At 38.3% G+C, this 16,866-nt stretch overlaps 1 protein-coding gene across 1 annotated transcript in view; it reads left to right on the plus strand.

Annotated features, from left to right (window-relative positions):
- GPC6 (glypican 6) overlaps positions 1-16,866 on the plus strand; it is a gene marked incomplete at both ends in the record, with an annotated part of 769,154 nt that overhangs the window by 564,252 nt on the left and 188,036 nt on the right. Inside the window, one exon of the mRNA XM_082304914.1 lies at positions 1,091-1,256. Within this exon, the coding sequence (XP_082161040.1) occupies positions 1,091-1,256 (166 nt within the window). The remainder of the gene's footprint in view (positions 1-1,090; positions 1,257-16,866) is intronic.

Here is a 16,866-nt window from a genome sequence, read left to right on the forward strand (position 1 = left end):
AATTTAGATATGGAGGATTCAGTGGATGTCCTCCAGAAGATGATTTATCCTCCCCTTCACGAGGTAGGATAAAGAAGCAACCCAAAAAGGACCTATTTCTCTCCATTCAACATGGAAGGCACATTGCTGAATAGATGCCCAGCGTTTTGATGACTAAGAGAGATGAGGTGAAGGATCATTAGCAATAATGGAGAAGCTTTATGCAAAAACCTTTCCCTAACCTCCTTGCTCCCTCTCCAGGAAACCCATACCCTTCTAGTGCAAACTGTAACACATATCACTAAAAATTTATATCGATGCACTACTTCCTTCTGTCAGCCATGCCCAGTGTTAATGACTTCCACTGGAAATCCTAAACTCATTGGGTGTCTTTCCATTGACTCTGGTGGCTGTGTTAAGTTACCATGTGCAGCCATGTTGTGCCATGCTGATATGTAAATTGAAATGCATTAGACTGTTGTCTATAATGCTTTTTGACACTTGAGATGTTGAAAGCATTAAAAAAAAAAAAAAAAAACACCTATCTGAGCTATTTGTGAAATTGTCTGAGAAGACAGAAGGGTATTTTTGTCTGAAAACAGAATGATATCCTTTTGTCATGGTGCAGTTCTGAATAATTTTATAGAAATCATCAAGATTATCCTGGATTTACTGTGCTTTAATAAAGAGGAGAACCTGATCCAGTGACGGTGTGACTGACAGGTCTAGCTTGAGTAGGAAGAGCGTGGGGTCTCCTCAGAATCCTCCGTGTTAGGATCAGTCAGTTACTGTCCAGCTGATTCCCTGGATGTTTTTCCTTCCCTTTCCAGTAGACTTTGTGTGGGAGGGCTGGGGAGGCAAGCACTGCCATCAGTAGGGGAGTGTTGATTTCTGCATTCCTGAAAATCGCTGCTGGCTGTGCTAAATGAAGACAATTGGCAGGAATCGATTAGTCTCATAGGAGGGTGTTATTAAGGGTTGAGCTCTTTTCACAAATTGCCCCTTCTGCACTTATTGCTTGAGAGGCATAATCTCAGCGATCCCGAAATTCACAGAACGGGAGATTGATTTCCTCCTTTTTCTTTTTCTTTCCCCCGCTTAAACTCTGCAGGTCAGTCCCACCCCAGGGTGCATCCGGGCGTTAATGAAGATGTTGTACTGCCCTTACTGCAGAGGACTTCCCACTGTGAAACCTTGCAACAACTATTGCCTCAATGTAATGAAGGGCTGCCTAGCAAATCAGGCTGATTTGGATACTGAGTGGAATCTGTTCATAGGTAAGAAGAGTTTAAATATTAGTGGAAGGAAATGCTGGTAATAGCAAACATCTGCAGAGTTTTCTGAGGTTAGAAGACACTGTTGGTCAATATTCTCAATGAAGCAACTGCAGATGCACCTCACTTTCTAATTGACCTTCCTGGCTTGCAGTAAGAAATGACTCTTCCCCCTGCCCCGAGCCAGTCACGTTTCATATTTCAAAGGGAATGCTGTGGTGCTATGGCTTCTGAGCTGAAGTATTACATGATATGTGAAATGTTGAGAAAGCTTTGGTTGAGGATTTGATAACAAGCTTAACATGGCAGAAATAGTATTTATTACAACTGAAAACTAAGCTTTTGCAAGCTGAGAAGATAACAACATTGTATAACATCCAGTCAACATAAATCACAACAGCTGCTGCTCTTAATTCTGGTAGTATATAGGCAAAAAAAAACTTAAAAAATTACATACAGGAGAAATTATTAATTCCTTGTTCTTGATTAAAACATGTTAATGTCTCCCTTTCGGTGTGCTGAATAGAAAGTACCAAACATGCAATCAAAATGTTAGAAAGGAGTATAGAATATGTATTTAAAGAAAAATGCTATTACAGTTTTATTCACATAATTCTTCACTCAAGTAGACTAAGAAAAAACAAGAAAGAAATCGCCTTTAAGCAGCCATTCAGATATCCTGTAGCAAAAAAAAACTCCCAGAAGAGTAAGATTTAACAAGAAATAAGAGCTTCGAGTTGCTTTTGATGATATGCAGAATAGGATGAGGAATTAGACAAGGTGAATGATAATATGGAAAGAACAGAAACAGCTAGTTACACCAGTCACTAATGAGCATCATAGCCTAGACTGGATTTCAGGGAAATAAAAGCAGCTGCAAAACGTGGGATAAAGGTCTCTTTATTGCAACCAAAGAAAGGAAATGTTATTTTCTACCTTTGGAAAGTCAAAATATGAGCAATCTCATTTTGCTTAATTTCAAACTCCACTGACCAATGCGACTTTGAAAATTTGACTCTGACTCATTCATGGATTTTCACTTTACTCAGCACAGAGGTGGTGCAAGATGGATAGGGAGAAGAAAACAAGATGAAAAATGAATCAGAGTATGAAAAGTGAAAAACAGCATTGAGTGTGCTATAAAAATAGCATAAGCCAAAAATGCAAACAACAATAATAAACAAATGATGCAAATAAACATGCCTTCTCAGTCCTTTGTACTGGTTAAAGGAGCTGACATCGGAAGCAGCGCTGTATGGAAGGATACCTGTGGGATTACTGGTGTAAAAAGAAGAGTCAGTTCATCATCAGAAAGCTAAGTAGGAGCTGATGGGAAAACAATGCCGACCTGCTAAAGACATTGCATAAGCTACTTTCCTTCTGTCATTAAAGAGTAAGCAAGAGCTGAATTGTCACTAATTCCGATCAAAGAAAATCATGTAGGCTTTTAGAAAAAAAAAACATTTTAACTAAAATAAACAACAGAGGTTTTATTAAGGCAAGCACCTGTTCAAATCAAAAGCTGGAAGGTAAGATTTCAGGTCTTAAGAGAAGATTTCCTTTTCTGGTGCTTTAAATTCAGTAAGAGTGCTGGGCAGGGTGAGGTGTGTGTTGGAAAGTGTGGAAATGCTTACAGATTCAGACTGTCAGAGTCTTTGATGCAAAGCCCTTGTCTTCATCAATGTCTTTCAGATTTTGATTGTTCCTGCTCCCAGAAAAAAAACCCTGCATGAAAGCTTGTACATTATGTTAAAACATAGTGCTAATTTATTAAATACTATGTAATACACTGTGTACTTCCTTAAAGGAAAGCAGGCTGCTATGCAATTATCCCTTCAGGTCAGCGATGACAAGGCGGTATAAAGTACAAATACATCAAGACCTATTTCCTCTGCCTTCTACCTATACAACTTCCCCTCCACAACTTGATGGGGAAGGGAATACAGAAGGAGAGACAATTTTCCTGTGTTTGGAAAAGGTATTCTGTTTTATCCCATTTCTGAGGCCTCTGATAGCTTTGCTGAAGATGAGGGTCCTTAGTCCTTCCTTTATGAAATATTGAAATGCAGCACGTTGTGTCTGTCTCTGACAGCTGTCAGAGGCTTTCTAATAACACATGCAATTCCCTTAGTACTAAACACAACAAAACTTCTACTCACTGAATTAAAATGAATGGCAGCACTTTACAGCACCGCTGAGCTATGAAAGATTGGAAATTATGCATGAGCAGTTTTTATCCCTGTTCCGATACTAGGAACCGTGCACTAGTCAAAAAAAAAAATAATTATAATTTTGTGCACTAACAGTCTCTGCATAGGCAGGAATCCCAAATGTTAGTGCATATTCATACACAAGGTAGTTTTGCTTAGCTCATAATCTGTGTATTGCAAGGTTGTTTTGGCAAAAGTTGGTACTAGGAGAAAACTCTCAGATGTGTTTGTCAGTAGCTACGCAAATACTGTAGTTTGGACTGCATGTTCTGGTATTGTTCTGTAGTTACTGTAATTGTCCAGCAACACCCAAGATCTACAAGGGAGGAGGAGCAGAGGAAAGTAAATGGGCTCTCTGACAACAGGATGTGTTACATGTTCCACCTAGTTTATAAATATAAAAGTCAGGACTGAAATCACATTTATATAGCACTAATAAATCTTGCATCTCCTTTCAAAGCTAGGGAGAGTGGGACAGCTTCCCCTAAACATCTGGTGCTTTCCAAGATTTTATAGACTGTGAAAATTGGTAAGAGGTGAAACAGCTGCAGCAGCATGACACATGGTTTATTATATTTTTCCTGTTTGTGTCACCTTAAGGTCTGTGTCCTTTTTGTGTAACGTTTCATTATAGGCTTTTTGTATTTTGTTGCCTTCATTATCGCACGATAAAAGCCAAATGTACCACATCTCATTCTAGCAGGATTCCTCTGAAAGTCAGAATTTTGCCTGAGAAAGGAAGACAATCTTTAATAGTTATATTATAATTACAAAACTATAATGAATAAATGCGTCTTCCAGGTATCTATATAAAATATTTAAGAGGTATTTAAAAGTAAACCAGCCACACTGATTTTGAAAATGTCTGTTTTGACAAAGCTTGCCTCTGATGTTTTGTCTCTTAGTTACCCCTCATAGTCTCCTTTGCACCAGTCGCAAGCAAAGTTAGCGAATGCAAGATAAAAAGAATGAGTAGAGGAACTGTACTGCTGAGGAAGGAGATTGCCTCAAGGGAGAAGCTGATTGATTCTGTGGAATGGGGAAAAGGGGATTTTCTCTGTCTCATGGCCCAACAGATATAGTCAAAATTATGCTTCTCTCCATGGAGCTATACCAATTAACAACGATAAGGATCAGGGATCCCACTGTTCATTCTGTCACGGAAACACAGAAGAGACGGAGAAAGCTATTCCCACTTACAAAGATTCAAACCCCATCTATCTTAGGGAATTACATTCAATTTTAGCAATACCATTACTACTTTTTCTAGAGCTACACTGTATTTCAGTCCCTGTTTCTGTCTTGAGATTCTTTGGCTTTCCCTAACGTTAGCTTTTTCTACAATTGATCATTTATTTCCCTTTAACTGCTCTTCTTCTCAAGCAGGAGCGTCAGCTGATGAATGAGCTCCCCTTAGTGGGCACCACACTTCCCCTTGGTGCCCTCATTCAGCTTCAGAATCAACACCCACAAAAAGATGATTTCCATGAAAGCAAGTGCATCTCGTTCTGACCGCTGCCTTATCCACAGATTCAGGATGGCAAAGTGACTATAACCCATTTGGTTTTTGCAGGCTTTTTTTCACAATTAGCAGTGGGGTTAACTTTCTTCTGTCCTGAGACAAAAATGTAGATGATACTAAATCTGACTGTCAAGCAAGATTGTGAGCCAAATATGATAGTCCTTACTTAAATAATTCAGAATGGAAGAGTAAAAATCCAGGTAGTTGCTTTAATCACAGCAATGACTGTACTTTTTTTGTGGACATCTCAAGTAAATCATAAATGCTTTGTTGCTGTATTTAGTAACAAAGCGTACGCTACTCTAGTGCCTGTGTAGTAGTGTATTCCGTGGATTGCTTTGCTGCAGCCCATGGAGGTTTGCCACTGCATGGCTATTTATAGCAGCAGAAATTACAAGTAATTTTTTTTTCTAGAAATTATTCAACAGTAAATCACACACACCTTGACCTTACTCCCATGTTTTAGTAGGTGGGAGGTTGCGGAAAACACTTCAGAAGTTGTGCAGTAACAGAGGTGTGCAAATGACTGATTCTGATGGCTCAGGATCACATCCCTGTCTGTGAAAAGGAGCCAAGGGGCTCCTGCACTAGTTCAGGTCCGCAGCCATCCTTCTGCTCAAGCTGGAGAGCAAGTGGCTTTGCTGGCAGTGTATTCAATCTTTTACAAGCTCTGTAGTGTAGCAAGGCAGATCAGCATGTGGTGTGTTCACACCGTACTATTCAAGGCCAGCAAAGCTGGCATCCAGGCTCAGAGAGCCAGAACCACCTCTTAGTGCCACTGCCCTGCTAGACTTCAGCCACAGGAGAAAGTCATATCTGCAAGGTTTCAGCAAAAGCTTCTCCTTCCAGTCTTGAAGTTATTTCACTTAGTGTCATTACAGCAGCTCTGCACTACTAATAAAGTCTCATTATTGTGCTTTAAGAATCCCTCTTTTTTCTTTCCATCAGTATGACTCAGACACTTACCTTAGGAGCCCTCTTGAGGTAGAGCATACCATGCAGTCTCACTTATAGCAACTCAATCATTTTAAGTAGAACTCCCCATCAAAACCTTTACTTACTCCTAATGAAAGCTTTAGAGTGATGAAAATATGCAATCAGTTTTATTTACTGCTTACGAAAGCCCTCAGGACTCTGTGTTTTCTCTGTTCCGTGTGGAAGCACAAGGAAAAACATTTTCCTTTTAATGCTTCAAGAGACCACCTAGATTTCTTTTTTTAATGGCTTATTACAGGAATAACTGTGCTCTTCAAGACTCGCTTTGGTTCATGGAAAAATCAGTCTGTAATTGTAATAGTAATCCTTTACAATTTTCTTGTTCCTGTGTGCACAGCTACTGTAAATAAACACAGCCATAGCTGTGTAGGCAACTACATATTAGGCTCATGAAAATAGGGAACCTCTGAAGTGTACTGAGATAACACTGTAAACAGATTGGGTTTTTTGCCCCGTCTTTCCCTGAAATGTACAGCATCTGTCACTACTATTTACCCTTACACACTACAGACCAAAGGCTGGCAATCTGTTGTAACTCTCAGTAGGCAGAAGTCTTGCTCTTGCTTGATCACGGTAAGTAAGAGCTAAAAACAGGGATTTTAGCAACCTTGGCTACCTGGCACTTGAATGTCTTCCCTCTGCCACCCTCCTCCTTAATCACTATATGAAAGTATGCTGTGATATTTATTACATATAAGCCTCTCGTAAGGACTCTGGGAGAAAAAATAGGTGGTATTATTCCCTCCGTGGAGAGGCACTGCAGAAGGTTCCTACAGTCCTGGGGTGCCATTACATGAAATTCAGAGTTTCTGGTAGAAAGTAATGAGTTTTGGTTTGACGAGCGTAGAATGGGTACTTGAATGCAAACACTAAAATTTCATAATGTGCATCTTATGCTCATATGAAAACTGATAGCATTCATAGTTAAGGCAGCCTAAAAATCAAAACTTGTATATAAAGCCTTATTTTCAGTTAGTGTCAACTTAGCAAACATTTAATTGTTCAGGATAAAATCATCCTTTCTTGCTTTCTTCCTGAATGAAATGCATCGTGACACCTCTAGTGAAACCATCTTCGCCACCCATCAGAATGAGAATAGGGAAAATTATCTTAACCTAATGCTTTTCATCTTTTCTACCTATTTCTTAGAGAAACTTTAGTACCTCCAGAGTTTGGAGAAGTAATATTTTCTTTAAGTCTCTTGTCTACACAGACTATAGTAGCTATTATTATACACCAATGTCTATTCCCTTAGTTGAAGTGGCGGGGTTTGGTGGATGGCTCTAAGGGTTGTGGAGCCCCATCCTGATTATATATGAAAAAATGGAATCTGTAGTTTAGAATTATTTTTTCCTGCATTAGCTTTTGTTTCCCAAAAACAAGGGAAAATGAGTACTCTGTTGTGTGATACAACTGCAAATTCAGTTGCTCAAAAGTTGAGAACAACCAGATTTGCGGATGTAAATCTAATGCTGTTTATGAAAAAAAAACATTAGTGTGCTCCAGGCCCACCAGTCTCCACACGCATAGGTAGCCTACCCGAAGGAACAGCAGTGCTGTTAAAAAAACAGACTTAACATCATAAAACAATTACATCAGTACAGGATAAAAATATGTAGTTGCACAAATGAAAAGTGAACTTGATGATACCTAATTAAAAGATTACAGTATTATAATTTTTAAATCCTCTAATAAGCAGTAGCCTCCATGATACCCTTGTTTTCCAGAAATAGTAGAATCACTGCCTACAATTTAAATACAATACCAAGACCTGATGGCTTAGTCAGAGTATATAGGAGCACCCCTGAAATAAAGGGAACATCACCATTTAGTGAGGTAAATGATGTGTGGAAGAGGGGAATTGTATTTGATCTTTCCCTACTGTTTCTCTTCCCTCAGAAGTGTAAAGGATACACAACCTGGGCATGTAATTCCTCAGATAGTAATGAATTCAGCATGAGAGAAGCTCTCTGAAGTTGTGGGACTGCCAGCAGCATGCAAATAGCACCAGCACTTGCCTGCTGCTTGAACTCTACTTACCCTGCTAAATCTTTGTGCCTCCCCCTGGGGCAATACAGCTCCTTGCAAGCAGCTCACAGCATCCATTGCTCTGTGTATTTGCTTTAGGATGTGTCACTGAAGAAGGAGGTTCCCTTCTCTGGGACTATGGGGATCTTCTGCTCCAGTTACTGGCTCAAGAGGGCTGGGACTCATCTGGCCTGCTCTTGCTGTTTGCCGACACCGTTGGCAGCTCATTACTAGGAGGATGCATCCTGGGAGGATGCTAATGGCTTCACTCAGGGTGACTCTTGAAGACTGCAGCTCCTGAAGAGGGGCTGTGGATTTCTGAAGATGCAGATGCTTAGCTGAATGATAGCAGCAAACTTCTTCAGCTCCTACGCTTTGACATGACTTGTGGAAATGAAGTATGGTGATTAACTATGCTGTTTCTGTTAAGGATAGAAAGGTATTAGTGCATGTGAAACACATCACCCATCATCATGTCATGTGACAGTTAAAAATACAGGATCGAATTCAGCAATTCTAGAATTCTGCCTTTGCCATCCATACACAATACACTTGAACTGTATGATTTCTGCATTTGCAGGAAAAAGCTTCTCAAAACTTGAAGTGGTATGAGAGCCACACACTCAGCATTTTCACCAGGCACAACAGAGCCCTAAGCTGACTGCAGCATTTAGATGATACAGCATCTTTTAAAATAACAAGGCTGATCAGCATTGTCAAAAAAATTTAAAAGTTTAAAACCATTGGACGTAAATGATGACTTTCTAGTTCCATTTCCATTCCTCATCTCCAACTCCTTCACATCATTTTACATCAAAGAGAAATGACTGGCTGGTACACATGAGAGCAGTTTGGAAGTTGCATAGAATAGCAAATTTCTCTGTGTTTACATTCAGGGGAAGTGCTGGGGAAGCTGGTTTGCCACTGCCCTTCAAAATGCTATGAATGAACACAGGGATGTTACATGAGACATCTCTATTAACAGGAGAATATATTAATTATTTATTGCTCGAATACTGCATGAAGCATTATTATTTTGTACTTCCAAGTCTGTAGCTATGTTCTCTCAAGAGAATTCTTGCTTCCAGGAGTGCAGTAAACAGTACTGTTCTTTCTGTCCTAGATTACCATGTATATTAACACCTCAAAAGAGTTTTCTCTTCAGAGGAGGAATTGATCTCTCAATTAATTGTGCTTATGTAGGGCTGAATCTCTGTTTATCTGGAGGGGCATTCCTCCGGCACTTCACCATGCTGATCTCCCTGTTTCACAGGCCAGGGACCAGCTGGAAAATATTGTGACTCTTACCTGGTCTGGTTTCCTTTCTGGCTTGGGGGGTTTGGGGCACCCAGTCTTGCTGACGTATGAAATAAGGTTGGGAACGGAGCACACACCCAAACTCTAGAACTTGGCCATGCTCTTACAGTTCAGTTACCTGAAAGAGCTACTTCGCTGCAGTTGTTTTTTCAAGGAGTACAAATCCAATTGAAGAAGGTATGACTTTTTTCATTGTTCCCAAGCAGAAAAGTCCGCTTAAGAAAAGTTTGGTTAACCTCTAATGTGCATTATTTTGAACAATGTAAAGAGATTTCTTTCAAATTTTGCGAGCAGGAGGGGTTAAATATCAATTTAATTGGTTTGAACTTACTACTTTGGCTGTACTTAATTGAGGCAATGCTGTATTACACTAGGAAGCAGGAAAATTATGTTATCTCTATAAACATATCTTCAGTTACATCATCATTTGGCTTGGTCAATATTGATGAACTTCAGTGTTTTGCAGACACTCCTATTGTTAAGGGAAAACATAATGATGCAATAATTTGAATTTTGCCCAGAGGAACAGTGAAGGTTATATTTCAACTTTTGTCCTGTGTCCATTTTTCTGCATTTTATTTCTGCTTGTATTCAGCTATATTTAAGACCATATATCTGAGAAAAGTATTTTGTTGCACTATGACACCATTTTATATTTTTAAAATATTTTGTCTTGGAACCTGCATCTATTTGAGAAAACTGCATAAATAAGAATCAGTTTCCATACACTGAAAATAGAACTTGAAACTGTGAATGTTTTAAATGATCTGTTCCTTCTGACAGATTGATTTACCAACTATTTCAGATTCTCTAAACTTCATATTAGAAACAAATGTTAAATTATGTTCTCCGTTATTCAGGTAAATGTAATGGAGAGATGCATGTACTTCAGAGCAAATTTGTTCTACAGCAAGAAACCTCCCTACCTTACTACTATCAAAACACTTGGGTTATATCTGAAAGTACTTTGCTGAGGTTATTATACAATATCAATAAAAGGTGATAGGTGCAAATCCCTTACTGCAATGATGTCAAAGCAAAATTGACATTGATTTGCTTTGTATTATAATTTTGAGCCATTGCCTGTTGAAGGGTAATCTGTTTATGATAATGTCTTAGGTAGTATATTATCTTTTTACAATTATGTCCTATGACCTTAAACGGAAACTGCACATATTTCTTTTTGAAATACAGAAACAAAGTAGTGTTGGCAACCAGCCTTAATTTCTCCTTACAAATAAATCCTAATGTTGTACATGAACAATACAGAAAAAAAGAGATTTGGGGTTGTAAATAATCTGCCAGATTCCATTAATGAGACATTTGGGGGGTTCTTAGTATCAGTTCCTTATGCTTTTTTAGTCCTTGAATTTCAGAGCAAGTTTCAATTTGATATTTCTTGAAGAATAAAAACTCAACCCAAAACTCAGTAAAAGAATTCAAATGTGTAGACAATCTCAGTCTAATCACTAAATTTTCTTTACTTTTTAACTGCTTATGCAGGTCTTTTTTGTGGCATGCATAAATGACCCCATATTGCCAAAAGCTCCAAACCTTATTAGCAATATGGCAAAACCTACTCAAATATATAATTTAGTATGGATTTAGTATATAGTAATTATATTAAGTACATATGGTCCTTAATGTAAACAAAATGTTCCTTTTTTTTCTAACAAAGCCACATAGGTATACAAGGGCACAGATTACACTCAGTCAACATTCTTGTTTCAGAAAGACTTTTTAAGGATAAGCACTAGAAAAGGGTGAAGAGCGGTTGACTGAGCTATCCATTTCTCATGACTTAGCAAAGAGACTATGATAAAGATCCCTACACAGTACCCCATATCAGTGCCAGATTTAGTGGAGAAAAAACTGAAAACCATTAGAGAGATCAGAATTTTAGTAAAACAAAGGATTCAGGAAATAATTATTTCTTTCTGGTAAGGGTCCTATGGATTCCCTTCCTGCAATATGTCAACCCTCCATTTCTTCTTGTAAAGAATTTTTTTTTCAAATGCGGGATTATTGGGAAAAACAGATTTTTCCGCCTTTCTCTCTGCCTTATTCACAGAAAGTCTTACCATTTCTATAGTCAAGAGAACTAGTTTGGACCAGAGTGCTATGACAGAGCTGGTATGGCCAAAATTCATTGAGCATTTTTGTAGCAGTGAAATCTAAAAGTGTTCAGATGCATTTGTGAGATTCCAATGTGTTTAGAAGGTAATATGAAGGTAATAAGAAAAACTCAGCTCTTACATTTCTTATTTCTCTCTGTTACTCAGTGTCACCTGCCCTGTAATATAATATTCAACATCCCTTAATGTCATTTATATAGCAAGTTAACCTATGGGAGTTTAAACTCCCATGACATGTATTTTTCATTTAGCCACCAGAAGCATATACTGAACTTTCCATGTCAGTAGGAACTCACCTTCATAATATCAGACTTCAATTTGCAGCAGCAGTAAAGAGCCTTTCTATCTATCTGTCTTGCCTTGTTAACTCTTAAAATGTAGATAACTATGTAGGGAAAAATAGCAACTTGAAAAATAAAGAATGCAGTTTTGGTTCCACTGGATATTTGTTGCTGACCTCAAAAGAGAATCCAATTTTTCAACCAAGCTTTGCATCTCCCTGTGACGTGAAATGAGATGAAGGTCAGTCTTCACTTTCAGCATGCAGGTTACAATAGCAGCTTGCATTAGCTCAACAGTAGGATGAGATGAAAACCATCACTAAACCGAATGATCACCTCAATACAAGAAGGACATCAAGCTATTAGAGTGTGTCCAGAGGAGGGTGACCAAGATGGTGAAAGCCCTCGAGGGCAAGACTTAGGAGGAGCAGCTGAGGTCACTTGGTTTGTTCAGCTTGGAGAAGAGAGGGCTGAGGGGTGACCTCATCGCAGGCTACAACTTCCTCAAGGGGGGCAGCGGAGGGGGAGGTGCTGATCTCCTCTCTCTGGTGACCAGCGATAGGACACGAGGAGATGGAAGTTCAGATTGGACATTAGGAAAAGGTTCTCCACCAAGAGGGTGGTCGGTCACTGGAACAGGCTCCCCAGGGCAGTGGTCATGGCACCAAGCCTGTCAGAGTTCAAGGAGCATCTGGACGACACTCTTAGACATGTGGTTTAGTTTTAGGTAGTCTTGCAAGGAGCAGGGAGTTGGGCTCAATGATCCTTATGGGTCCCTTCCCACTTGAGATATTCTGTGATTCTGTGGTTCTGTGATGTACCGTAGTAAATGGATAGTGCCAAAACAGCAAGAAGTTATCCTGAAACATAGAGCACTCACAAGTTGCTAATTTGAATTTCACAGATGAAATGATACAGAAGGTCTTCCAGTAGATTTCACTCTTCTAATAAAACATGTAGGATCATGCCCACTGGCATTTAGTTATACTTCAGCATCCTTATTTTAATACCTTGGTTAAAGGAAGCTGATAAACAGGATATAGACTGTCTCTACTATAGGAACATGAGTGACAGTTCTGGCACACATAGCTACAGTTTGTGATTTGTGTTTGATTTATACACTCAAAAGAAGGGGTTTATGTATTTCTTATGAAAAACTAAAAATGAATCCATGAATATTTTGTTAGTTGAAACTTTGCTGATATCTGCAGTGCTGGAAACATACTCTAAATCAGGTTCTCCTCTTTGTACTGCATTTACTCTTTGGTTAGCTTTTCATACCAATTAGAAAATGAAATAGTTGTATTTCCTTTCTACTTTATCCTGGGAGATTTTCTGTCAGCAAAACCTTTCTGTGGGAGGCATGAGAGATGGCTGCTCCAAGCTACACTAATGGCTAAAAACACATTTTAATAATATGGAAATCTTCTATTCCAGATATTAATGACTGACACTCTCAGTTTAGCACATTGACTGCACTCAGATAAATCACTTCTAAATTATTAGACAGTTTTGAGTCCTTTCATAATATTTAGTTTGACTGTCTTCTCCATATACGATTAAGATATTCTTACAGTATCTTTCAATCTTCTACTGATGTAAGTGCATATTATATTTGGGTTGTTCAAATGCAGCTGCCAGAAGAATACATATAGAACCTAGTTGTCTGACTGGTGCATGTTTTGAAGAGTGTATATATAAATTAATATTTAAAAAATCACAAGTAAACAAAACTAGGGTAATGATACATTAGCACCTTTTTAAGAAGCCTCTGACATTTCAGTTGTGATCAAACTTTTCTATAAAAGTTTAGCATAAGTTTAAGTTTTCTATGAAAGTATAATAAATTACTCAGGTTGAAATCAGGAGGGACAGTGTGGCAGAACTTTAGCTGATGTAAATCATTTACTAATGGAAATATGGCAGTGAACAATACATGAAGATCCAATTCCACTGATATTGAATGTATCTCTAAAAAAATAATTCCAAAATGAATTCATTTTGTCAAGTTATTTGTTACTGACAGATGAGGAAAGCAAGTACTTATTTTTCTTTCTGTGAAAGTGCCTTCAAGCTCCCCAGCCCCCATTCAGTTCAGGAAGAGAAAAGTCTCTTGGTTCTAAAATTTGGGGAGATTTCTCTCCCCTTACAAAAAGGAGTTTGATGGTTTGAATATCTAGTTATATAGGCCATGAAGTCAAAAGCAGAGCTGCTGCATCAAGTCCGATGGGTAGGGTAAGGGTGGTCTTGTATAACGTTTCAAGTTGGATTCACATTGGTTTGATATCTGGCAATATTAAACCCAGGCATAAGCCCAAATAGAGTTTATATGAAGATACTTCTGTTCCAGTCTGCCTTGTTGCTATTGTCCAAGCAGAACAGGCTACAAGGCGCAACATCTAGACGGCTACTCTTTACAGGGAAAGAAACCATCAAGTAAACATAACTTGCACTTTTTGAAGAATAAACGGTCTCAGAGGGAAACAACAGATTACAAATAGCTTTTTCCAAAGTACATAACACTGAATTATAATTTTCGTTTTCTCCTCGTTTCATGCTCGTCTCATTTGGCCCAAATGGTGATATAGGTCCAAATTGTGTAAAGTCTTGTGACTTTATAGTACTCTGTAAGTGACAAGAATGCAGTCCTTTTCAGCTGATGCCAGTATACGTAGTTTCATTGTTGTTGTTTGCGGTGTTTTTCCCAGTTGTGCTCACCGCTGAGGTTTTTAGTGTTCCGTATAAATATGCAAAGCATGTTGCACGCAGGAGTCTTGTACTATAGCTTAATCAGCGCTGTAGGAAATGTGTTCTTACTCGCCACAATTCTTCACTTATTTTTTTAAAAGCATTCTATTTTGTTGTAGCTTTCACCTCTGTGAACTTCTGAAACAAATGTTTAAACTGAAGAACATTGCATTTGCTATGGATGAAAATAATAAGCATTTATGAAGAAGGATAGTCTCTCCTTTCATTTTTAACTTGGTCACAAAATCTAAGTGTTATCAATCAGAAGTCTTTTTTGTTCAAATTTTTGAATGCTTGTCCATAAACCTTCAAGGAGTTTGAGAGATCTGGGAATACCATACAAAGTAAATAGTTCTGCCTAAAATCAGTCTTCATTTATCTCATGTGATGTTTTAGTATTCCAGCTCAGTTTATTTGCAGATGTTTTTCTTGGAAAATCTGCCTCTCAATATATCCTACACATATGTGCTAAGCTGTTGTAAAAGAGATGAAAGACACTCAGATCTCTGATTTACTGTGTTTCAGGAGAGGATTTTTTGAGGGGAGGAGGGTAGATTTTGTGAAAATTTTCCCTCCAGTTCAGAGTAGAGCTCAGGGTAGACTGCAAGACCTTCAGGCATAAAAGTATTATTCCAAGCACTGAAGGTCCCTAATGCAAACATGAAAAAAGTAATTAGCTTTTCCTGTAGACCAAATTGCTTTTCAATACTTGTAAAAATACACTCTTTAAAATAAAAAGTAAAAATGATATTAAATTAGTAGTTACTGGATGTGTACTCTCTGCTTTTCATTACTTTTTACTGAAATTCTATTGAAATTAATAGAATAAATAGCTATTATATTGCCATAGAACTCCTTGGAGAAGAGTTAGAATTCAAGGCAAATGAGTTAGTTATGAAATACCATTATTTTCAATGGACACTGCGTAGCTATTGAATTTGCTTCATTTCAGCCTGAGTTCCACAGCTATTCACCTGTAAAGAGCTTTGGTTATCTATCAGATTCCTTTAATTTAAACAGATACAGATAAGATAGATAGAAAATTCCTTTTGTTTGATTTCTATTTGATGAGTGGATATTTTGCTGAAGCATCTAAAACAAGCTCACCAAATCCAAACTATCGTAGGTGACCTCAGTAGAGACAAAATTGGAGAAGTTAAGTAATGTATGCGAAAAGGTGTAGAGTTGTGTTATTCCATGTTATATACATGGATGCATTTTATTTATTGTTCTTATTTAGCGAATGAAAGGGTATGGGAGCTAAGTGAGTTCCCAGGAGTATGTTACAAGACTTTTTAATAAACAAAATTTAAGAATATTAGAATGTTCTTACATTAAAAAGCTGTATTTAAGCAGAGGCAACAAGCTGCTGCTTGAAGAATAGCAGCTGTATTTTGTTTATTTGGGGGAAATGGAGCAAATGCTTTCATAGACTTTAGAGAAGTGCTAATATGAATGGGCACCATCCCAACCAAAACATCTTCTTACAATACTACTATTTGAAAGAAACAATGATTCAACGCTCTGCAAATAAACATGTCACCTTTCAGTGAGTTAAAGAAACACAGAGAGAGAAAAAAACAGGCCTTTGGGAATCACAGTTTTTTCTTTACTTGACCATAGGCCAGTGGAACAACATGTTTCTTCCTGTTTTCCTAATATGTAAACTAGAAAATTTTCGCAGCATTCATGGAGTCATGTGGATGATCAGTAACCCAGACGGAGCACCTGGATTAACACAAACCATTTTCTAATTATTGCAGTTAATTGTGGGGTGAATTGCTGTCATTTGGGGCACCTAGGAACCCCGTGATGACCTGCACATCCCTTCCCCGCTATTTGAACAATTCAGCTTAAGTATCATCATTAAATGGAAGATTGTCTGCCTAGGGAGAGCGGCACCTTTTTTTATCAACGCATGTCTATTCCCACAACAGCTTGCTGGAGTAGGGGAGGTTGTACAGGTTGGAAAGGTCACACCAAAGGGTATGCAGGTCACACCAAAAAAGCGTTATTAGTAAATGAGCAGTAAAACACAGATATCGATGAGATGCTGTGCCACATGTTTTTACTGCAGTTAAGGTGTAACCTGAGCTTTATTTAGTTTAGGTACTAATATCTGGTTTACATGCTAATTACAATATAACATAGCAGCACAGAATTGAGCCTAGGCTTGCTGTCTCTATTTCCCTGAGCTCCCAGCCGAGTCTTGTAACCTGTATTGAGCTTAGTGATGGCCCAGCTATGCCTATTGGTACCTGTGAAGCTAGAGTGGATATTCCCAAGTAGCATACCATCTTCCCTCTTGCTACAGAGACTGAAGGAATGGGTTAATTGCCTTTTTTGAAGGAAAGAAGTGCACAGGCAAGAAGAGAT

The sequence above is a fragment of the Platalea leucorodia genome (assembly GCF_965183815.1).
Source record: "Platalea leucorodia genome assembly, chromosome: 2".
In the NCBI taxonomy this organism is placed as follows: Eukaryota; Metazoa; Chordata; class Aves; order Pelecaniformes; family Threskiornithidae; genus Platalea; species Platalea leucorodia.